Below are 26,009 nucleotides of genomic sequence, written 5' to 3'. Positions count from 1 at the left end.
TTTTTTAGGTTTGAAATGATAAAACAATAGATATGATGTTCAAAATGAAGACAAAAGGTTTTGACACTTTCTGGTTGTTAAATGTTAGTGGAACATGTCCAAAGTTAAAGTTGAAATACACCGTATGCAAGTACGTGAACTCAGGCACTTCTAGTTATACGAGCTCAATTTCATGCGTTGTTGTGTCGCAAAATGTGTCAGACTGCAGTTCATAACACAACATAAGTATGTGTTGCATTCTCAATGTTGCCACAAGGGGCGCTGTAGTGGACATTACTGGAAACTGTCCGCTTTTATGGTGAGTTTTCTCTTTGAAGCCAACTTCTGTCATGGCGGAGCAACAGTTTGAAAACAATATTGCTGTGCAAGTAGGGTAAAGTCAATATATTTATAGCAACTGACCTGTATAATAACACAAAACTTGAAGGTTACTCTATCGCCCCCTTGAATACTGAGGATTGTTACCGCCGCAGTGATGCAAAAACACACGTGAAGCAAGTTGAACCGGACCGCGTGTCGGCAGTATGTTGGCCAATAGGGCTGGGCTATATGCAAGAAATATTTTGGAGTAGATGAATTAGGGAAACCAATCCAATTTGATTTCATCTTGATTGCTTTATGTTTAACAGTGGCATTGTTCGCAAACCATGTCCTAATGACACAATAACGCTCCACTTGGCTGTGATTTTGCCACACTGAGCGGCATTTTTGCTTTCAGTGGTGACAGAAAAATGTGTTGATGCTGGAAACATGACGGGTCACGCCTGATTAGGACATGGTTTTTGTATTTGGAATTTATTTAATTCACTGTAGTGGTTAAAAGGAAGTTGGGAGGGGATTTCAGTGAGTGTGTTTTAGAGGTAAAAGAGAGTGAGAGAGAAACTGGATGGAGTTTAGATAGATTGGATGGATGGATTGATGGATGGATGGATAGATTGGATGGTTGGATGGATGGTTGGATGGATGGATGGTTGGATGGATGTATGGATGGATGGATGGATGGATGGATGGATGGATGAATGGTTGGTGGATGGATGGTTGGATGGATGGATGGATGGTTGGATGGATGGATGGATGGATGGTTGGATGGATGGTTAGATGGATGGTTGGATGGTTGGATGGATGGATGGATGGATGGTTGGATGGATGGATGGATGGTTGGTGGATGGATGGTTGGATGGATGGATGGATGGTTGGATGGATGGTTGGATGAATGGATGGATGTTTGGATGGATGGTTGGATGGATGGTTGGTTGGATGGATGGATGGATGGTTGGATGGATGGTTGGATGGATGGACGGATGGTTGGTTGGATGGATGGATGGATGGATGATTGGATGGATGGATGGATGGATAAGGGTCTACCCCTGCGTTCCAATCCGGACCCTATCTACCCTAAACAGTATCCGAGATTAAAATGAGGGTTTCCTAATCATAGTATGAGGAAATGACTGTCCCAAAGTTGCCCAAATGGTCCACCTTTTCCAGTCGATTTTCAGATATTGCCCACAATTACTTGCTCAACGGAAGAGGAGTTCACCGTTTGCTTCAAAACTACAACTGTCATACATGCAAAACAACAAACATGAGAGCGTGAAGACCGATGGCGCATCATCTTTTCGTCATGGTTTTACAGCATAAAACAACATTAAACATTACGTAAATTTGGTTAAATTCTGTGAAGAGAAAATAACTCTCACTATAGGATGAAGATGCTGATCGGCTCATTAAATTGCAAATGATCAAGTGGCTCCATTTACATTGATCAGAAAAGGGTATGAATGATTAATAATCCTCATTTTACCATCATGCATTCTTTTATGTCCATCTACTGTATTTGTACTGCTTACTGTGGCTGCTATTTTTTTTCAACACACTAAAGAGTAGACACCTTTCCATCCCAAAAGAGTGCACACTTTAAGGGCATAGTATAAGTAGGCGAATTGGGACGCAGCGATTCACTCTTGAATTGGACAACACTGGTTGCACTGTAGTTGTTGATTCTCTAATGGAACCAGCTCAAAATAGTTATTTGTCTGGGAATGGGACTACATCGGTCGCACTTTATGTTTTGCGCTGTAGATTCAGTTGCAGTGTTATGCGCTGCTGAACGGAAGTACAGGAAACACTGTCAGAGTAGGCTACTTTAATACGGTTTTCTTTGGCGGGTGTTAATTTCAGACCCTGAATGTAAAACTGTTTGTAGACGAGGAAGAATGAGATATAGGCCATGTCCACACTAAGGGCCTGTTCACACCAAGTCCGTTTTTTCGGTGTTCGTTCCGACAAGCTTTTTAACAGGAACAATTGATTCCCATAGCGCTATTGGCATCGGGTCAGACAAATCGTCCGCCGACAATCCGGAGGCTTTTTTTATGGAGAGTGGTCCGATTTTTTTTTTCTTTGGACTGTGATGAAAACTGACTGACCAATGAATGAGAGCTTTTTGTCATTTTTCCAGAGTTGTTGCAGCTGCTCAATCCAGCGTGTTGGTGGCGCTAATCAACTGGAATTGGGCTTGCAGCTGTGACCCCCAAAAATGTATGCTTAAAAATAAATAGTTGCAGTGCATGAACCCTTTGTACTGCAAATGTAAACCCGGTCTGTTTTTGAAAACCTGCTTATGTTTTTTTTGTCTTAATGTACAATGTACATTATTTAATATGTGGGCTATATCACTGTGCCTGTTATATTCTCATGGCATTAATAGCAGCGAGGTTCGGCAATTCCTATGTACTAAGCTCGTAGTAAAATATCCCATAAAAAGACTACATGCAATGTTTTACTGTAGATAAACGAACTGCAGAACTGCTATTTTTATTGCACAGATAATACTGTATATCAAAGTATCACAATCATTTAAATAAATAAAAGACCACGAGCCAGTGTTTTCTTTTTAGCCTATTATTTTTTAATAGTATGCATCCTATTTTATACTATAGCCTAATGTTATTCTTAATGTACATTATTCCACGTATATTTATATCACTGTACCTTGTGTTATATTATCCAGGCATTTGTTTAGGTTACAAACTGGTAATTACAAGGGTATTATGCTATAAATGTGATTTATGAGGACATTTCTAGTGTCCCCATAATTGAAATCGCTTAAAAAACATACTAAACGATGTTTTATTGAAAATGTAAAAATGCAGAAAGTTTTTTGTGAGGGTTAGGTTTAGGGGTAGGGTTAGGGGATAGAATCTATAGTTCATACAGTATAAAAATCATTATGTCTATGGAGAGTCCTCATAATGATAGCTGCATCAACATGTGTGTGTGTGTGCGTGCGTGTGCGTGCGTGTGTGTGTGTGTGTGTGGCATGTGAAGAGGCCATGAACAAATGTAGACTTTCGCACCCAAGCGCGGTGGGAAAATCTGCAGTGGATGACAGGAATGTTCATGCTTCCAAACCTTCCTGTTCTTGGATAACCCTCTTCTAGCTCTCTCACATTGACTATCTGTCTCTCCATCACTCTCTTATGCTTTCAAAGGTGTATGATCATTTTGCAGGGAGATAAACGTGAAAGGAATATGAGAGAAGTCTACAGTTTTGATGCTTGCAAGTCATGTTGGAATTTTCTGTTTAAACTCTGGATTTTCTTTTAAGTGCACACTTTCCATGTTAGGGGATGGCAATTCAGAAATCAATACTGAAGCTAATTGTTATTGAATTATTAACTTGTAATTGTGAATGTTGATGGTGCGATTCCACTTATATAGAAGGTGAGTGAGGCAACACTCTTGCAAGACAAACTACATAGTCTGAGCGCGATTACGTGCACGTTCTTACACTGATTATGCTTAACAAGCCGAAAACGTGTTAGCTAATTTAAACACCTTAAACGGTTTTCCTTGATTGGGGTAATGTCATAAACGGTTTAAGCATAAACTGATTGCCACACGTAGATTTTCGGCCATTATCCCCATTTTTCATTGCATGTTAACCCCTTTACCGGAGTTCTTACCGACTTATCAATTGTGCTCGAGTGTTGTGCGCATGACGGGTCTACATTTTGACTTCAAAAGCAGAGAATAACCCGATGATTTCAAATCTCATGTAAACATTGTCGGATTTTATGAATAGGTTGGTTTTTGGTAGTTATCAGCGTATTCGTGGCAACACAAACAATAAAAACAAACAAACAAAAAAAAACAATGTAAAAAATATATTCTTAATCAGTAGTTTTGTTTTGTTTTTCAGTAAAACATCCTTAAAACATCATAAATATACATGAGAAGCAACATTGATGTTTAAGTTTGTTTTCAGACAATATATCTTGAATTAAGTTTATTTTTCACACTCCACTAACAAATAGTTTTTTCTTGTTTTAAGCATATAAATCCAACAACATTTGTTGAGGTTTATGCTTAAGACATTAGGTTTCGGTTTAGACATTTTTCCTTTTGTTGCAGTAAAAAAAAAACTTCCTGTGTTTGTCAGGTAAAAAAGAAATAAATTGCTAAAATTCTAAATGTTATTTACATTGTATGCTAAAAATCACTTGAACGCACCTCAAAGAGTAATTACGATTTCCCAACATGCAAGTAGGAACTTCCTAGAAGGACTTGAGAGCAGAATTACATGCAGCCTTGCTTGCATTCTTCATGCATCAGTGCTTCTTAATAGTCTTCCTAGAGATGCTAAAATGCTGATATGGCCTTGTGATATCACACACACACACACACACACACACACACACGTGCATTGGCTCATAAAAACGTATATAGCCTACCCTCCATTATGGACTCTATCTAAGCCTCTTAAAAGAGATGCATTAATGTAATTAGCATTCACTGATACGACTTGAACTCAATTTTAGTATTATACAGTTAGTGATGTCCTATGGTTGCCCATTTGAATACTGCATACTGCACTACAATGTAAAGATGAGTGAAATACTGTAGCATGCTGGATGCATGAACAAAATTACAAACAGAAAAGCAAAGTTCATCAAGGCAAACTTTAATATTAGCTTGACAAAGCCTCAGTAAAAAGTTTCAAAAGACTTGAAGGTCATTTTAGCCCTCAGCCTTAGATGGCACGCCCACAGTCTGTGTACTAACCGTCTGAAGCTTATAGCACACAAAATTGGAAATGCTCTCTCAGTCTAGTCAGACCAAATCTGACTGGCTGACTTCTACAGGATTTCCAAGAGCCTAGCTTGCACTGGTCCACATGGAAGCACAAGTCGAGTTCACAAGGTTCCGTGTTGATACAATGTGCGCTTTTGAGGATTAAATAATCTCAGAACTTGCCCAAGTTTGCCACGTCAGTGACATCAACTGTTTTAGAGATATTCAGCGTTTGGTTTGAGGCATGTATCAGAAAGTAAAGCAGATATCCATGAGCATATTCTGCTTTGTTTACTTAGTTATGTCTGTGAAATACTCTGTGATGAGGTTTTCTGTGCTGTATTTACACTCTCTGCAAATTTTCCGCTATTTTCCCGTGTGTTTCCTGTGCAATCGAGACTCACATGTCATTATATAAATTATTTATTTTCTCATGCCAGTCTTTTATTATGGGATGTGACGTCTCCGATAACCTCGACCCTAGACACCACGTAATGACAAACCTGCCTGTGATTGGTCACTTTACATGTCAGTTAGATGGGTTTCCCTGCTTAAGTGGGCGGTTCTTTGCCAATGAAAGCTGCAATAAACCCCATTTAAAGACCCCATTAAAACACTTGATGAGCCCAGTTTCCCTTCCTGATTTAAGCACATAGATAAACATAGCCAAACTAAACATCTGTATCTGATGATGATCGGTACCTGTTTATTCTTACCTTCCAGAATGACCTCTTTGCCTGTTTTCTTCAATGCTTGAACGGCCTCGTCATGCGTAGCCTCTCTTAGGTCGCATCCGTTCACTGACAAAATTGCATCGCCCACGTAAAGAGCTTCCGTCTGGTCAGCTGCAAGTCCTTTAAAGATCTTTGAGATGAGGATGGGCATCTTATTCTCCTTCCCACCTGTAAAACATTACATGCATAAATGTGGTCAATTATACAATAAAAATGGAAGGAAATGATAAAACTGGTAAATCCAGTTTAGGCCTTGGTTTCTACAGTAGCTAGTCCAAGATGGTCATTAGCTATCCTGGACCATGTTGGACCAGCAACAAACCAACTATTGTCTGGTCTTACCAGCTTATGATGGTCAAGAACATGATAGCTGGTCAACCAGCTAATGACCAGCTTGAAGTTGCTAGAAACCAGCTATCATGTTCCAAAACAGAACTGTTTTTGTTTTAAAATAGGTATAACTTGCATAGGCTATACTACCTTACCAGGATAAGTGGAACTGAAAACATTAAAGACAAATGTGTAATTTGACCATTTGAAGATAGATAATAGATAATGAGAGGATAATTTCTTAGAAAAGCAGTTTCCTTCCTAAATACAGACAGTCATATTTTCAATCCTAATTGCATTTGTCTTAGTTGCACAATTAGACTTTGTATGCTTTGACAAGCCATGGTAACAAAAATTGTCTTTTTTTTTCTCTCCCCTTTTTCTCCCCAATTTGGAATTCCCAATTCCAATGCGCTCTAAGTCCTCGTGGTGGCGTAGTGACTCCGGGTGGCAGAGGATGAATCTTAGTTGCCTCTGTGTCTGAGACCGTCAATCCACGCATCTTATCATGTGGCTTGAGCGCGTTACCGCAGAGACATAGCGCGTGTGGATGCTTCACACTATTCTCCGGGGCATCCATGCACAACTTACCACGCACCCCACCGAGAGCGAGAGCCACATTATAGCAACCACGAGGAGGTTACCCCATGTTACTCTACCCTCCCTATCAACTGGGCCAATTTAGTTGCTTAGAAGACCTGGCTGGAGTCACTCAGCACGCCCTGGATTCGAACTCGCGACTCCAGGTGTGGAAGTCAGCGTCTTTATGATCAAGAGGGCGCCACGGATGGCCACCTCGGTGTGGAGTGCTTCTATTGTTTTGTTGTTTTTGTTTGTTTGTCCTGTGTTTAGTAACCTTTTTCCAGTCAGTTTTACCCGAGACGAACTGCTGAACATTCGACAGCATATACCAGTCATCTTTTCCCAGATTTTGAATATTCGAACGTTTTGTTTGACATTTTAGTCGGAGGCGCGGTTTTGTTGTTTAAACGCGCTATGAGACACAGGCGAGGGAGACGAGCAGGCACGCTGGTCAAACTCCGTCGGCGGGGCTTTCGAACAATGCTGCCGAGCATTCATCTTGCAAATCTCCGCTCTCTTCCTAACAAAACGGATGAACTACATCTCCTCACCTGCACAAACAAGGACTTTTCAACCTCTGCTGCCTTGTGCTTCACAGAAACCTGGCTGAGTGAAGCCATTCCGGACAGCGCGTTACATCTGCCGGGCTTCCAGCTGTTCAAAGCGGACCGCATCGCAGAGTTAACGGGGAAAACGAGAGGCAGTGGAACATGCTTTTACATCAATGAAAGTATGTGTACAGATGTAACAACATTAAAGAGGATGTGCTGTCCTAATTTGGAAGCACTCTTTATTAACTGTAAGCCTTTCTACTCGCCGTGGGAGTTTTCTTCGTTTATTCTGGTGAATGTGTACATCGCGCCAAACACGCTTGAATGCCGTGCTGCAACAGCTGGCTGACCAAATCACAGACACGGAACAACAATACCCAGACTCAGTTATTATTATTCTTGGGGATTTTAACAACACAAACCTCACATGTGAACTGCCCAAATACAAACAGCACATTACATGCCCAACCAGAGACAGAAATATACTGGATCACTGCTACACAACAATAAAGGATGCCTATCGCTCTGACCCTAGAGCAGCTTTGGGACTATCTGATCACTGTCTGGTTCATCTTCTTCCAACCTACAGACAGAAATTAAAATCTGCTAAGCCTGTAGTAAGGACTGTAAAGTGGACCAACGAAGTAGAGCTGGAACTACAAGCCTGCTTTGACTGCACTGATTGGAGTGTTTTTGAGGCTGCAGCCATAGACCTGGATGAGCTCACAGATACTGCTACATCTTATATCAGTTTCTGTGAGGATATGTGCATTCCTACTAGGACTTATTTAACATTTAACAATGACAAACCATGGTTTACAGTGGAACTCAGGCAGCTTTGTCAGGCCAAAGAGGATGCTTACAGAGTTGGGGATAAAGTCTTGTACAATCAGGCCAGGAACACACTGAATAAGGGAATCAGAGTGGCTAAAAGAAGATACTCTGAGAAGCTGGAAAACAAGTTTTCAGCTAGCGACCCTGCATCAGTGTGGAGTGGCATGTAACAACTTATGAATTACAGGACTCCTACCCCCAACCCTGTGGTAGACCAACAACTGGCTGACGACCTGAATGTGTGAGATTTGAAAGGTCCAATCTCACACCCCACACCCACTCTGACCTTCACTTCACACAAACACCAACACCTCCTGCAACCCCCTCCTCCCCCCTCCTGCTACTCAACCTGCACTTAAGATCTGTGAAGATGATGTGAGCTGCGTCTTTCAAAAACAAAGGATAAAGAAAGCACAGGACCCAGATGGCGTTTCACCTGTATGTCTTAGATCCTGTGCTAACCAGCTGGCCCCCATCTTCACACAGATCTTCAATAGATCATTGGAGCATTGTGAAGTCCCATGCTGCTTCAAACGTTCCACTATCATCCCCATCCCAAAGAAACCAAAAATCACAGGACTTAATGACTACAGACCTGTCGCCCTGACATCTGAGGTCATAAAGTCATTTGAGAGACTGGACTGAAGAACATCACTGGACCCTTTCTAGATCCCCTTCAATTTGCTTATCGAGCAAACAGGTCTGTGGATGATGCAGTCAACATGGGATTGCATCATATCCTGCAACATCTGGACAGACCAGGGACATATGCAAGGATTCTTTTTGTGGACTTCAGTTTGGCTTTAAACACCATCATCCTAGCTATACTCCAGAATAAATTACATCAGCTCTCTGTTCCCATGTCTATCTGTCAGTGGATTACCAGCTTTCTGACGGACAGGCAGCAGTTTGTAAGACAGGGGAAACTCACTTCCAGCACCTGTACAATCAGCACTGGTGCCCCCCAGGGATGTGTGCTCTCCCCACTACTCTTCTCCCTCTACACCAATGACTGCATCGCCAAGGACCCCTCTGTCAAGCTCCTGAAGTTTGCAGATGACACCACTGTCATCGGCCTCATCCGAGATGACGATGAGTCTGCATACAGAAGGGAGATTGAACAGCTGGCTGTCTGGTGCAGTCAAAACAATCTTGAGCTGAACACGCTCAAAACGGTGGAGATGATAGTGGACTTTAAGAGGAACACCCCAACACTGACCCCCTCACCATTCTAAACAGCACTGAGTCATTCAGGTTCCTGGGCACTACCATCTCACAGGACCTGAAGTGGAAGACACACATTGACTCCATTGCGAAAAAGGCCCAGCAGAGGTTGTACTTCCTTCGCCAGTTGAGGAAGTTCAACCTGCCACAGGCGCTGCTGATCTTTAAGAAGTTTATTGCAACATATGTTTTTCCCATTCTTGCCAGACTCTAAGAAGGTAGTCAGTCTAGTGGGCAGAGATTCAAATCAATGACTCCACTTAAATAGGCATGAGACACAAAATCAGATGAAAGTAGGGCTGTCACTGTCGATTATTTTGGTAATTGAGTAATCTTACGATTACTCTGATGATAAATCAAGTAATCTGAAAAATTATTTATGATCTACCCATTTTAGTTTAGAAGTCAAAATGGGAAAACAGGCCATGGAAATTAAATGCTTTATCTTTTCAGAAACAATGTCTGCCCACCAATCCTGTTTATCGAGGATGAGTTACAGTGTATCCATGGTTACATTATTTTATAGAGATATAAATGCCATTTTATTTGTTTGTGGGGGAACAAGGGGGAAAACTGCAACCTCAGAATCACGTTCGTCATTGATTAAGCGAACGCGATTACTTGCTGGTTTATGGTCTGTGAAAACTGGGTATCGTCTTTTCAAGTACTCTTGCATTGCTAAAGTGATTTTATGGTTTTTGTTTTTTTTTGTCTTAAGGACCTGCATTGTTTTCAAATCTAAAGTGAAATGCTCTCACACAGCTGACACCCTCATCCGGGGACTGCTTCACTTCCACCTTATTTTTGATTTGTCAATTCGGCAATTTTGTAATCGAGGAATTTTTTTAATCAAGTAATCGAATTAAATCAAATAATCGTGACAGCCCTAAATGAAAGTGTGTTTCTATATCCAAGGGTTCAAAAGTTATAAGCAATACATAAAGCTATTTTTATAGAATCCGGTAAGAATCTGAGTATTATAAAGAATGTAACAAGAAAGATTAATTTATCAAATGCAACTTAATATGATTTATTTTCTTGGTATATAAAATCAATAGACTGTTTTTAAAAAGCTGAATTTAATGATACTGACTTAATCATGGTCACATAGAAAAATGCAGTAGAACAACAAAAAATAATACAATCAATTGATAACCAATAACCACTTTAATTGAAAACATTTAGCATGCTTATAGAGCTAAAACTTTGAATGCTCCGTTTATAATTCTAAAAATGAAGATGAAGTGATCATCATGAACTGAAACCGTTATGGCCATTTACATTATTTTCATTGCAGGGACAAAACAAGTAGACTTGCCCAAAATAATAGACATTTGCTGTAAGTTTTGAGCAAGTCTCACAAGCTTTCATTGTTAATCTAAATTAAGTCATGTGAACAGATTAGAAGGACCATGGTAAAATTAAAACAATCTCCACTTACGAAGTTTCCAATGTATTCCATACTCTGGGTGGCAGAGGACGAATCTCAGTTGCTTCCACATCTGAGACCGTCAATCCACGCATCTTATCACGTGGCTTGAGTGCGTTACCGTGGAGACATAGCATGTGTGGAGGCTTCACGCTATTCTCCGCGGCATCCACGCACAACTCACCACACGCCCCATTGAGAGCGAGAACCACATTATAGCGACCACAAGGAGGTTACCCCATGTGACTCTACCCTCCCTAGCAACCGGGCCAATTTGGTTGCTTAGGAGACCTGGCTGGAGTCACTCAGCACGCCCTGGATTCAAACTCACGACTCCAGGTGTGATAGTCAGCGTCAATACTCACTGAGCTACCCAGGCCCCCCACAAAATGGTCTTTTTATACATTTGCTTTCCATCAAATAATAACATTTTCACACTTACTTGAAGCTTTGTTATTGTTAATCTAAAATTAAGTCATGAGAACAGATTAGAAGGCCCATGGTAAGATTAAAACAATCTCCAATTACGAAGTTTCCTATGTGTTCCACATGCTTGTGCTTGAGCAGCAGTTGTTTAATTAATTAGGCTGAATAATTAAATGTAAAGCATTAAGATTTAAAAAGCATAACAGTCTTATAAGAAACAAATTTGGGCTTAAATGGTACCTATGTACCTCACAAGACAACTCAATTCCTTTTATGTTTGCAATTTTTACAAAGTTACATTAAACTTAATTTTGTCCATTTATGACGAGAGATTAATCACTCAAAGCCAGAGGAAGAATAATAATGTGCAAGAACAGAAACAATGCTATATCAAAACTAATACTGCAACTAAAAATAATGAAAACTAAATTAAATCTGGTTTTGTAACATTACAGCTAACTACCAAATACAAAATACAAACAACATAAAACAAAACGGCAAATGTTCAAAACTTAAATAACCCTAGTGCTGACCTAGACAAGCAAACACCCATCATTTTTGACGATGAAGTCACCATGAGTACTGTCAGTGAAAAGCCAGTATGGTAGTGGTGTTATTTCCTTTAATGTTCAGCAGCCTTGGAGGAAGTACTCTCATTACCAACTCTCTCTTCAATACCTTTGCTTGATCTCATGCTTTGCTGCACACTGCTACTACAAAATATCGACAAATGAGGTAAGGATACCCATGTGCATTATTCTAAAACTGGCAACTAATGGTGATCTAATAAAACCATACATGCTTACTCCATTGCCTCCTTTATACTGTGTTCAATAGCCAGGTCTTCTACAGTATGAGCTCCCCAGAGTTGGCATGCCAACTGTACAATTGTATTGTTTTTTAACTACATGAACAATTGATTTTTCCATGTTGTTTACTTTTAGCCTGTGCATTAAATGGATGTTCGTCTCTTTGGAAAATTCTTTTTGCACCAAAGATTGTACAACACTACATAAAAATAGAATATATCAATGAAATCCTGTGGGGCTACTCTTAGATTAGTAGTTCATAATTTCTGAGAAAGTACTGAAAGACTAAAATATCAGTTGTTACATTATTTTTAATTTACCAGAAATATTGATTTTTGCAAATTGGGAAATAGTCAGGAGTTTAGAATAGTGATTGTAGAAAGGCTTATTTATAACAGATGTTCTTGAAACACATTCAAAGGACATGCAATATTTTCAGACTTACAGCTATCACAGCTTTTGCTAATGATAAGAAATTACAGAAATAACCATCTTAAGTGTTATCAAGTGAAAACAAGAAAATCCGTTTCAACACCAAAATTTGTCTTGCATGAAAGAGCATAGATGCTGTTTGAGATGTCACGTCAAGACTGAAAAATAGTCTTTATCAGTTGTTCATATGAGGTCTCACTTCTCAAGTTCTTTCATTGCAGACATCAAATGAAGGTGAAAATCATCAAAATGAGAATCTAGACACATCGGAAACTTTTCCTGCATTTATTCTTGTTTTATACTGCAGTGTCCTCATCACCCCAACTGATGAATTTTCACTTAACAGCACAATCTATTTCCCTTTGGAATAATCTGGCAATATATATATATATTTGTATTTGATTTTCTCCCCTTTTGGAATGGCCAATTCACAATGCACTCTTAAGTCCTTGTGGTAGCATAGTGACTTGCCTCAGTCTGGGTGGCAGGAGGATGAATCTAAGTTGCCTCCATGTCTGAGACATCAATCCGCACATCTTATCATGTGGCTTGTTGAAAGCATTACCACGGAGACACAGCACATATGGAGGCTTCACGGCATCCACCGCGGCATCCATGCACAACTCACCACGCACCCCACTGAGAGCGAGAACCACATTATAGCAACCACGAGGAGGTTACCCCATGTGACTCCACCCTCCCTAGCAACCAGGCCAATTTGGTTGCTTAGGAGACCTGGCTGGATTCACTCAGCACACCCTGGGATTCGAACTCGAGGACTCCAGGAGTAGTAGTCAGCGTCTTTACTCACTGAGCAACCCAAGCCCCCTACTCTGGCAATCTTAAAGATCTGTGCTACAAGATGGGCTACAGGCAAATTCACTGTTACCTAACAACACCATCATTTTGGATATGTCATTTAATTCTATCTCTCAGATTCTGGAGAGGGATTTCAGCAGACTTTCAAAGACTCTCACAATCAGATATCTGAAATACACAGCAGCACATTAAGTGTCATGCCAAACTCAACCTGCCCAACAACAAGATCAAAACTGTGACCACAAGGCTGCTTAATGGTCTTGTAAATCTGACTAATTTAGGGCTTGATTCAAATGACCTTGAGATGACTGAAAATCAGTCTTTTGCATCTCTTTTAAATTTGAGGGTTGTAAACCTTACTAATAACATTTCAAGCACATTTGCAGACTCCAGCCTGTCCTTCAAGTACCACATTTGGAGGAACTATACTTGGGAAACAACAGCTTCAAAGTTTTCAACTCAAGTGACCTCCCATCTACACTCTCTACTTTGAAAATTTGGACATATCGTTGAATCCCTTGACAATGTTCAAGATAACAGAGTAACATCTTTCCTGTTCTGGAGTACTTGGACCTGTCGTACTGTTTCCAGAATGAAACTTTGGATTGGATTATTTTAGACAAGGCACTCCTAAATGCTATAAAGACACTCGACCTCAGTAGTAATCATATTTCAGAGAATATAATGCAGAGTTTCACCTCTGTTACCTGGATAGCACTGGATGATTTCAAGACATTGAAAGTAGAGACACTGTTACAGGAGACATGTTCCTCTGGATTGAAGGGTCTACACTTCGAGGACAACAATCTTTCAGTTCTTACTGATCATATGTTTAGACCATGTGCACTCCTGAATGAATTACATCTAAGAAACAATGGAGTATCAAGAATTCATAAATCGACATTCGAAGATCTAAACAACTTGACAGTGTTGCGTCTAAAACACAACCTTTTGATGATGCAACTCAACAATACCCTTTAGGTCCTTCTGATATTACAGTTACTGGACTTTCATCTAAATAATTTTGCAAATCTTAACTGTTCTGATTTTGTGAATTTGACACAATTACAACAACTGTATTGCATAACAATAGAATTCTGACAATCAATGCATGTCTATTTTTTTTTATTTATAATTTATTTATTTTTTTATCCCCTTTTCTCCCAATTTGGAATGCCCAATTCCCACTACTTAGTAGGTCCTCGTGGTGGCATGGTTACTCACCTCAAGTCTCAGTTGCTTCCGCTTCTGAGACCGTCAATCCGTGCATCTTATCACGTGGCTCATTGTGCATGACACTGCAGAGACTCACAGTATGTGGAGGCTCATGCTACTCTCCATGATCCACTCACAATTTACCACGCACCCCATTGAGAGCAAGAACCCCTAATCGCGACCACGAGGAGGTTACCCCATGTGACTCACCCTCCCTTGCAACCGGGCCAATTTGGTTGCTTAGGAGACCTGGCGGGAGTCACTCAGCATACCCTGGATTCGAACTCGCGACTCCAGGGGTGGTTTTCAGCGTCAATACACGCTGAGCTACCCAGGCCACCCAATGCATGTCTATTTAAGGACTTTGCCAGTCAGGATGAGCTCATTTTGGACAGTATTAGTCTGTTAACGATCAGTGATGCATTTACCTATAGCCCCCCAAATCTAAGGTACTTGAATTTGAATGACAACAAGTTATGCTCGGTCAAAAAGGATTCATTTAAAGCATAACACTCTCTCGAGATCTTGACCTCGCAGATAATCAGATAGTAGAGATTCAGCCATCTGCTTTTGCAGGAATCATGAATTTAGTGGAGCTCATGCTTTCAGCAATCAAAATCTCAGAAACAACACTAAGAAACTCTGACATCTTTGCTGGTATAACTAGGCAACAGAATTTGGATTTGAGTTGCAATTATGCCTAGTGGACACTACATGGCTCAAGCTCATCTCCTTTGATGTTTTGAGTCAGCGAATGATCTGCAACGAGATTTCTTCGATCTCATAATGAATGGTCTTGATGTGTGCGCACTCCTGTGACATGCTGAGACTAGTCCCAGATGCTACGACAGTTTTGAAAACAGCTTGAAATCTAGACGTCTTGTCGTCAGGTGTATGCACTGTCCCAACGAGTTAGAGACACTGAAATATAGTGAGAGTGCAAGAGGAGAGAAAGGTATTAGGAAGACAAACAATATTTAGAAAATTAAATAAAACATCACCCACATCTCCCTACTCACTGTTTTTAATTATTTTCAGCTGTTTTTTTATTTTATTTTTCCTTTGCAAATTGTGCCAATAAGCACAAAAACGGGCACGAGCCGTTCTTTCATGTTTGTTGGCATGTTAAGACAACCAACGTCAAGGCTTAAAGCACATGCCCTCCAACCTTTTGAAAGGTTCAACACATTTGGTCACACTCCCAACCTTCGGTACTTGGATTTGGCAAGTAATCATTTTGTTGACAAAAATGCCTTAACCTCCAGGCTTTTCCATGCAATTCAAGGACTAAATAGACTTACACATGGTAGAGTTCACCTTCAGTCTTTGGACTTCTTAATTGAAGCAAATCTCTCCTAAACACTCTATGAGCCAGTGGGAATGAGTTGCAGTTGAGAAATCAAACTCTGATTCAGTCCCTTGCTCAACTGAAAATCCTTGATTTGCAAAAGAACAGCCTTGCTTGTGACTGTAGCAATGCTTGGTTCATTGATTGGGCAGTCAAGAACAATAACACTCAGGTCACTTTTTTCATTCTGGTGAAGAAACAGACTTATCTCCAGTGGTCCAAACCAGGAGAAGATACTAGAGTCTTCTGGCAGAAACTTATAATGGCCATAAAGACTAAGGAGACCATGCAAGAGGAGATACAGATTCGTTCTGGGCTAGACAAATGAAGTTCAGGCAGAAAACTCTACATAGTACAACCTGAAATGTTCTTTGAACTTGTTATCTGTTAGCCAATCAACTCGCTCTCATGGTGTAAGCTGATAGGTCTTTTGACATTTAATCGGGAAGCCAATCAACTTGCATACTCTCTCTTTGATTATCATTTACATTTGCTCAGTTTGCAAGTAAGCACGCTGCAAGAGTTTTCTCTGAAAATGTTATTTGCTCAGTTGGTTACTGGGGATTGTTCTTATACATCTTGCACAGTAATGTCTGCTTTTGGCCATAACACATAGAAACATGTCTTTAACAAGGAAAGCCATAGCCAAATCAGGCACTGGCACACATTGCTATCTTAGGTCAATAGTTTAAATAAATCCACACATTAAATAAGCTCTGGGCATTTCTGATCCAGGTACACATTATGAGTCAGTTCACAAGCTGTTTAAGCCACTCGGACAAGCATGCCCAGGCCCATGCCTTACATGCTTGATGCAGCATGTTGTCTAATCGTGCAGCAGCAGCAATTCCACATGGTTTTCTGCCAAGACAAATAGTCTATCAATATAACATACCCACATGAACATGCTAAATCTTTCTGTGAGTTGTCATGACTGAAATATGTTTAAAGATAAATTACGACAGCCATGGTGTGTCGTACACTTGGGCCAATTAACAACAACAACAACCAGTGCATTTATGCAATATTTAGGGACCAAGCTCTGAATATGCATAGGCACCTATTGTTTATGTTAGTGTTCTTATTATTCTTCACCTGGCAAGGTGTCTATGGCAGCCTAATATGGTAAAACGTTTTAAAGTTTAGCAGACTGATTAGTGACATCCTAAACATTTCAGGAGCCAAAATTGGGGTCTCTAAGTCAAACTCTCTAGCGCCACCAACAGCTCAAATTTGAACTTATGTCTGAAAAAACCTTTAACTGTGTAGCCTTTATATGTGTCACTGCCACAATATCTTGTCAAAATTATATCAATAAGCATTTCTATTTTAAGTAATTCTACTTGTATAGCTTTTAAGCTGCTTTTCCAAGAATCATCACAAGGGATAACTTTCATGCCGTTGGTGTGCTTGGCCCTGTAATTGCTGCTGGCAGCTATACATATATAAAATACCATTTATTAAAAAAAAAATTCTGTTGGTAATGCATATCTTTAACTACATTGTCTTTAAAAAAACATCATGTTTAGACATTCTAAACACATCTGTACTTGTTACTACTTTTATTTGGTTAATGTCATTACAACTAACAAGCCTACTAGTTTATTAATAGGAACTTACCCAAATAGTCAACAAATCCTCTAAAAACACAGCAAGTGTAGTGATGCAATTTTTTGCCCTCTTTGCTTCCTCGGACAAAATGGCATGCTATGCAATAATGTCATGTTCAAACACAGGTGGGACACTATTTCATTAATTATAACACAAAATCACATTTAAAATAGACATACGTAGTAAAATAACTAGTAAGTAACTTATATTTTATTATAAGTTAATACACAACTCTAAAACGTGACTACTCATATGCTGTCCACATGATTTGCTGGTAATGCTGAAATACCAATCAAAATTTCATCAGCTTCATCCTTGAGTTGGGGAGTGCTCCAAATAGTACAGTCCAATGCACATATATCTTCTTTAGTGAAGGACTATGCAGTTTATAATGTTCACTTGGAGGGGCATCTAAATGAAATTTCCAATGGAAATTTGGAAGCTAGTATTTCTGCTCTCAAGGGCTCTATTGCTTTAGACTAACATTTAGAAATTCAAGGGACCACCTTGAGAATTTCCCATGAAACATTTATACATAGATCCAGGTTGGAGTTTTGTATCACTGTAGAACAGTGGTTCTCAACTGGTGGGTTGTGACCTAAAAATTAGTAGCAGATCTGTTTTAATAAGGTTGCAAACAACAGGGGGAAAAAACTAAACTAAATGCAATTAATAAAATACAGCTAATTGTAAAAGGGAGGGGAAAACAAGTTCCTTATATTTTGCTGTTGGCGTCAAAGGCTGTGTATCTAATCAAACTCTACTGTAAACAATCATCAAATAAATAAATAAATAAATAAATAAATCACACTTCCACTGTTGTTTATGTGTTAAATATTTTTATCAATTTCCCTTGTCATCCAATGTCATTCTAATTGATTTTGCATATTTTTGGAAATGTAGTTCAATATGAATGTATTTCATAAATTTCAGTATTTCATTTTACGGACTTTTTTCTTTTTTTTTTTTTTTACTTTTTATGCTGAATAAATCTGGTACCACATTGTTTAGATACAGTAACATTTGGGCCCTAAAACCATATACCAGAGAAGCTTCAGACTGTGTGGCCCTGTTAACGTGTGGCATTATGAATTATTCCTCATGTCTGTATGTACCAGAAGTGGTCTTGCTTAATTATTAATTAGCTCTTTTCTGTGGCTTCACCCTAGATACTAGTGACCTTTTGACCTGTAAAGGCACACATGCCATGCGCATGCAGGTGGGTGGTCTGCTTCTGCCAGATACTGTTGGCAACCTCTGGGCTCTTCGCTAAAGCACGTTATTAATCATTTCCCACCGGAGTCCCTGCCAGAATGTCCTGCACAAACATGCTAATGCTAAAATGCGACGATCTTCCACTATTGCATCATTCATCAGCAAATACATCTCTCAGTGTTGCATTCTCATTCTCTCTGTTCTCTCTTCTCCTTTAATGTAAGTCTATGGGATTCTTCGTCCACCCGGCAAAAAACTCGAGCTAGATGTCTTTAGCATGACTTTTAAGTTTAATACAGTAAGTTAAGGGGTTTGTTAAAATCACTAACCCTAAATATGAGCAATAGTAATTGTAAAGCTTGACTTACCTAATACCAATAAATCTCTGTAATCAATAACTGATGGTTTGAGGCCGATATGTGGATTAAACTAGGCTTGTTAAATGTTGCTGTACATCCAACTGGTTAACCAGTGACTTTGTAAATGAGGGCTGGGTATCGACAACCACTTTATGATACGATACTTATCACAATACATTGTCGCGATCCATCAAGATAACACTATTGGATTGTGACTGAAACTGCAGCCAGCCTGCAGGTTCAGTTTCATTCTCTCTTGTGCCTGATCGCTTTGAGAGATGCTGTTTCAGAGTTTGTGCAAATTTAGACTAAGGATGCATAGAACCATTTTTTCTCTCCCGATCCGATTCCAATACCAGATCAGTTTCAGCCGATCCCGATCTGATACACTGTTTTGAAATGCTACTAGGTGCCATTCTCAGTGCACGTTATAAGTGGTTGAGCCTGGCCATTACCTGGATGGGAGACCTCCTGGGGGAAAACTAAGGTTGCTGCTGGAAGAGGTATTAGGGAGGCCAGCAGGGGGTCCTAATGCACCAGAATAGTGACATGTACACTATACTGTAAAAAGGGCACCGTCCTTCAGATGAGACGTTAAACCGAGGTCCTGACTGTCTGTGGTCATTAAAAATCCCAGGGCACTTCTTGTAAAAGAGTAGGGGTATAACCCCGGTGTCCTGGCCAAATTCCCCCCCATTGGCCCTTATCAATCATGGCTTCCTAATAACCCCCTTCCATTAATTGGCTCCATAACTCTACTCTCTCCTCTCCACCAATAGCTGGTGTGTGGTGAGCGTACTGGCACACTATGGCTGCTGACGCATCATCCAGGTGGATGCTGCACACAGGTGGTGGTTGAGGAGAGTCCCCTGTTCACTGTGTGAAGCGCTTTGAGTGTAGTGTCCGAAAAAGTGCTATATAAATGTAACATTCATTCAATCAAGTGATCCGAGATGTAGTTTGTGTGGAGAGCACTCACGTTTCATCACCAATCTGTCGTACCATATTTAACGGTGAGTGGTTGCAAAGTTTTGGGGCTTTTTTCTAAGTGTCTACAAGTGAAAGAGCTACAGTCCAAAGACTCTTAGCACAGTAAATATAGACATACAACTGCACTTCGGACTTCAGGCAAGGTCGCCCCTCTCTCTCTCGTGCTCCCTAAAATAAACAGCACCATACTGTCCTCTGCTCTCGTTCCACAGCTTTCATCTTAAGCCAGTGACAGGCTGAGCATGATGGGTAATTCTCTGGTCAGCTGTTGGCATTGGGGTGCATAAACACCCTCTCCCCAGAACACACATACTGCATGATTTACTAACCACCAGTAAATCTCCCAACACATGTATAATATCAACCCACACTGGAAGACATCTTCATTTGAAACGAGAGTTCAGTTTTTGGCCCTTTCGAATTATTTTAAATCACATTATTCCACTATGCAATTTGTTATCAAAATAAAACATGATTGTCAAACTGTACGTTTTAAAATCCTACAGGTCTTTGAATAAGAAGAACTTGAAAAAACAAAAACAGATACCCTACAAAATACGGTGGTGGTACCACGGTAAAACGATGCATGTCCGAAAAACACGGTGCTATCATCGTACTTTTTGGAAGGCTTCTTTTTAATCATATAATGAACAAGTTGGAATGTTGCATGACTAGCAGTGGTATAATATACATCCTAAACAGAATGTTGCAGTTAATCTTCATGATTATTTATGATAATATTTGTTGTATATTTATGATTTCGGTTACACCATATTCAACAGTGTCCATTAATGAGCAATACTAATGAACAACATGTATTTCGTAGAGCTGTTTGTAATTACATACTCTTATTGTTATTACTATATTAATTAATAATAGTAATATGTAATATGTGTAACACAGACACTGTAAAATAAAGTGTTACCATTATTTATTTCATAAATTATTCATAAGTTATTCTCCGCCTATATAAATGAACCAAAGGATCCCCTCACAAAAACTGTAGTGGTAATCATATGGTAGTACCATGTACTGAAATTCATGTACGATGGTATTTCACTTACAAAAAAGTATCTTAATAGTATCAACAACGTACACATCCAAAATGGTGCTTTTTGTATCACTTGGAAAAAAGTAGCTACCAAGATTTTTTTAACGTTTTTTTATTGATGGAGCAACATAATTTGTTTGAAAAGACATAATAACGGAAGATTGTTTCGATTAAAAAAAAAAAGAAGGTGGTGAGGGAGCCTTTTTCCCCGCTTGGGGCAAAAGACCCCTAGGGGGTTTAAAGTGATATCGTGTAATAGTATAAGGCACAATTTGTCAACTAATGCAAATAACTTTGAGACATCGAGATGCTTTATTGAGTAACAAATGAAGATGATGTTTACTCAAAATAACCACTTCAGAACCAAGTCAACACGTTTGGCATTTTATTGAATTTATTTTTCTTCCATTTTCTCCCCAATTTGGAATGCCCAATTCCCAATGCGCTCTAAGTCCTCATGGTGGCGTAGTGACTCGCCTCAATCCGGGTGGCGGAGGACGAATCTCAGTTGCCTCCACGTCTGAGACCGTCAATCCGTGCATCTTATCATGTGGCTTGTTGAGCGCATTACCACAGAGACGTAGCACATGTGGAGGCTTCACGCTATTTTCCGCGGCATCCACGCACAACTCACCACATGCCTCACTGAGAGCGAGAACCACATTATAGTGACCACGAGGAGGTTACCCCATGTGACTCTACCCTCCCTAGCAACTGAGCCAATTTGGTTGCTTAGGAGACCTGGCTGGAGTCACTCAGCACACCCTGGATTCGAACTCGTGACTCCAGGGGTGATAGTCAGCGTCAATACTCACTGAGCTACCCAGGCCCCCTCGCATTTTATTGCATATTAAGTATTCTATAAACAAACTAATCTCTATTATGACTGGATCAGTCAGCGTGAGCCCACTTTGAACATTTTTCATAACAAATCTATTCGCACCTCTTTAAAAAAACAAAAAGCACCAATGTGTTTAATAAGTGCCTTTTTACCCCAAATACTATCCTTACACTTATTGGACAGTTATAATAAAAAAAAAAAAAAAAAAAAAAATATATATATATATATATATATATATATATATATATATATATATATATTTATAACTGTCCAGAATATATATATATATATATATATATATATATATATATATATATATATATATATTATGATATATTATATAATAATAAATATATATATATATATATATATATATATATATATATATATATATATATATATATATTTAATGACCTTAAAATTGAAAATGATAAATAAGTATAAAAAAGAAATGTGTTAATTTTAGGAATTTTAGAAAATTTGCAACATTTTAAGACATTAAAAAAAAAAAATAGATCAAATTGCCTCAAAATCAATCTATAGACACCACACACAAATATCTCATGGATCAGGAATATTTTCCAGTGTATAGTGACAAACAGGTGTTTAGTAAAGTACTGTGGTAGTTTTTGTTGCTGTTTAGTATTTTGGGAGAAAATAAATTCAAAGAAGACGAACATAAATATATAAGAAATATTTATTGAATTAATTGCATGATTGCCCAGTGAATTTTAACTTTTGCATTTATACATTTATACATTTGCTGTATGAAAGACACAGCGTAAACACATTTGCCCCGTGAAAAAGTGCGGGGACGAACTTCGGTTTTATTTAAAGTGAGGGGGACATGTACCCCCCCCCATCCCCCGCGTGCCCTACGCCCCTGCCCTACGACCATGTTTTTGGACATATACTTTTTTGTAAATGATCTCGCGTTTGGACTGCTTTAATGTTCGTCTGTCCTGTTTCAAAGTAAATCTGGACGCTTTAGAAAGCAAAAAAGTGTACTTAAAAAGTTAGAATGAAATTAAAATAAACTTGTTCTTATACCTTTAATACTAATGCCGAGCCCTCCGACTTCTTGTTTGGTGACCCGGACCGTCCGCTTGACGTTCGTGATGGTGTCCGGCACCGGGGAGGCGCTGAGATTGGCCGGATCCCCGTTAACCGCCCCGCCGGCCGCGGGAGACGAGGGCTTGACCGACTCATCGGCGCATTCTCCGGGGCTCACGGTGAACGAGTCTTCGCTGAGAGTCGCGAGCACACGGATCCAGTGATCGACGGTAACGCGGAGCTCCAGCAGTCCGCTCTTCACGGGCTTCACAGCGGCCGCCATGATCAACACATTCCTGGAATACCAGCGGAGCTGCTGCAGTCCCGAACACAGACACTAAATTCACTAACCCCCTCCAACACAACCCAAAGCTCTCTCTCTCTCTCTCTCTCTCTCTCTCTCTCTCTCTCTCTCTCTCTCTCTCTCTCTCTCTTAGTACTTTATTGTTGTTCAAATAAGCATAATTCCAAAAACAATAAAACAGTGGCAGATAAAAAAGGATGCCAATAATGTTAATACAAAAACTATATTTAAATAAATATATAATAAATTTAAATAGAATTAAATACACTAAACATTCAACAAGAAATTAAGTAACTAAAGAATAACATGGCAACAATAGCATGGTGCTTATTGGGTAGTGTGATATTACAGTCCTTTACAAATATCTGATATATTAAGTTTTAAATGTAAGTTTTAGAGGAGCTTGTTCATGTAGGCCTGCCAATCATATCCCAAGGATATAGAAGTGACAGCTTCCCTCGCACCATTGACTATATTCTTCCGACATCCCTCCACCTCCTGATATCTAGGGCCATTTCTAGCTATAAGCAGGATAAGCAGTCGCTTAGGGCCCCGCAAAGCGAGGTTGTTTTTTGGTTTTCGTGCAGTTGCGCAGACTCAGGCAGCTGTTATGGCTCAATTTGACAGTTATAGGGGGCCCCCTTGTGGCCTGAGACGGAAGGGAGTATGTAACCGCAAGAAGAGAGTTGTAGCTAGATGTGACACTTTTTCGTCATCGTGAAGCACGCCTACAATTGGGGAGCAGAAAAAAGGAAGAAGAGGAGAAACGCAGCCAGAACAGTGGTAAGAAATGCATGTAAGCCAGGAGCCTTGCTAGATGGAAGCTCTGGGATTTCAGAGCTCAAGCCCAGTCCTGTGCTCGAGCCCCACCGTTAGGGACAGTGCGGCAAATACATTCCCCTTAAAGGGTCATGAAACATTAAACAATTTTTTGAGATGTTAACCGATATGTATGTGTTGCACACGATAGAAGGCAATGTTAGCTTCTAATTGTTTTAATATATAGGAGGAAAGTGGTTAATTTCTGGATTTTTTGCACTATGTTTCGCCTTTTGGGTTTAAAATCAACATCAAGTTAACGTCACTGGATGTGACGTTTTCACACACTCCAGGACTATATGAACCAGTGAACTTGAGAAATGGCCATTTATGAATATATTTACATTTATGCATTTGGCAGACGGTTTTATCCAAAGTGACTTACAAAAAAAGGAAGAATACAACATAAGCGATTCATCTTAAAGAGACAGTAGTATGAAAAGTGCTGCATTACAATGTTTTAATTGCATCAGAAAAAAATACTATCCAAGACAGAGATTAGAGTTCAACAAGAATATATATATATATATATATATATATATATATATATATATATATATATATATATATATATATATATTTTTTTTTTTTTTTCAGGATAAACTGTGGTTACTTGGTATTACCCACCACTAATTTTAGCATCTCATCAAATAAATGCCTTAAATGGAACACCTGAAAGCTATGTTTCACAATGACATTTAAAGGGACAGTTCACCCAAAAATGACAATTCTCTCATCATTTACTCACCCTCATGCCATCCCAGATGTGTATGACTTTCTTTCTTCTGCAGAACACAAATGAAGATTTTTAGAAGAATATTTCAGCTCTGTAGGTCCATACAATGCAAGTGAATGGGTGCCAAAATTTTGAAGCTCCAAAAAGCAAATAAAGGCAGCATAAAAGTAATCCATTCGACTCCAGTGGTTAAATCCATGTCTGCAGAAGTGATATGATAGGTGTGGGTGAGAAATAGATAAATATTCTGAATCAAGTCCTGATTTACAAAAGATTCTCCTTCCTGTCCAGTAGGTGGCGATATGCACAAAGAACGTGAATCGCCAAGGGGCCTTCAATCTTCCTCTTTTGTGATCTACTTAATTACTCAAAAACTTCTGCTGTTGATTGGTGCTCCTCAGAGTTATCAGAGACTACAGAGAGATGACTTTGTCTCCCTCTAGTGGTGTAAACATTCTTTACATTGTTACTATAGTGCTCCTTTGTTGAATATTATATGCCCCTTAATGGTAACATACTTTAAAAAAAAGAACAAGACTTTTTCTAAACTTATTACAAGTAAAAATACTCATTTGATCATATGTAAAAAAATACTTTGTCATAAAACCGACCAGACCATTGCAATGTTTGACAAAACTGTTGTGCCGCTCATTTCCAGTAATTGCCACATTAGCCAAAGATCCTCACAGAAAAATAAACACAACAGTGACAAATGTGAAGCCTTTATTTATTTATCTATTTATTTCCACACATTATACATTTGCACATATACAGTGAAATAATTTTTTTAGAAGGTGGCGATATGCACAAAGAACATGAATCGCCAAAACAAAAGAAGAAGAATGTGAAAGTAGCGACTGATTGTAAAAAAAAGGACTTAAATATTGATCTGTTTCTCACCCACACCTATCATATAACTTCTGAAGACATGGATTAAACCACTGGAGTTTTATGGATTACTTTATGCTGCCTGTATGTGCTCTTTGGAGCGTCAAAGTTTTGGTCACCATTCACTTGCATTGCATGGACCTACAGAGCTGAGATATTCTTCTAAAAATATTCCTTTGTGTTCTGCAGAAGAAAGAAAGTCATGAGGTGAGTAAACGATGCGAGAGTTTTCATTTTGGGGTGAACTATCCCTTAGTTTGGGACTTAATTTTCCTTGCCAAAGGACTATAAACAAAAACATCAAAAAATATCATGGTATTACCATGTCTTTTG

General features: G+C 39.3%; 1 protein-coding gene across 1 annotated transcript in view; it reads right to left on the bottom strand.

Annotated features, from left to right (window-relative positions):
* Window positions 1-23,274, bottom strand: part of LOC127449574 (alpha-1-syntrophin-like) — a 41,691-nt gene extending 18,417 nt beyond the window's left edge. Inside the window, exons 1-2 of the mRNA XM_051713100.1 lie at window positions 22,927-23,274; window positions 5,793-5,978 (exon numbers count right to left, since the gene is read on the bottom strand). Coding sequence (XP_051569060.1) covers window positions 5,793-5,978; window positions 22,927-23,212 — 472 coding nt within the window. The 5' untranslated portion in view covers window positions 23,213-23,274. The remainder of the gene's footprint in view (window positions 1-5,792; window positions 5,979-22,926) is intronic.
* Between the last annotated feature and the right edge of the window lie 2,735 nt (window positions 23,275-26,009).

The sequence above is a fragment of the Myxocyprinus asiaticus genome, chromosome 12, assembly GCF_019703515.2.
Source record: "Myxocyprinus asiaticus isolate MX2 ecotype Aquarium Trade chromosome 12, UBuf_Myxa_2, whole genome shotgun sequence".
NCBI classification, from domain to species: domain Eukaryota; kingdom Metazoa; phylum Chordata; class Actinopteri; order Cypriniformes; family Catostomidae; genus Myxocyprinus; species Myxocyprinus asiaticus.
The sequence above is the reverse complement of the archived record's forward strand: the minus strand, read 5'-3'. Positions and strand labels throughout refer to the sequence as shown.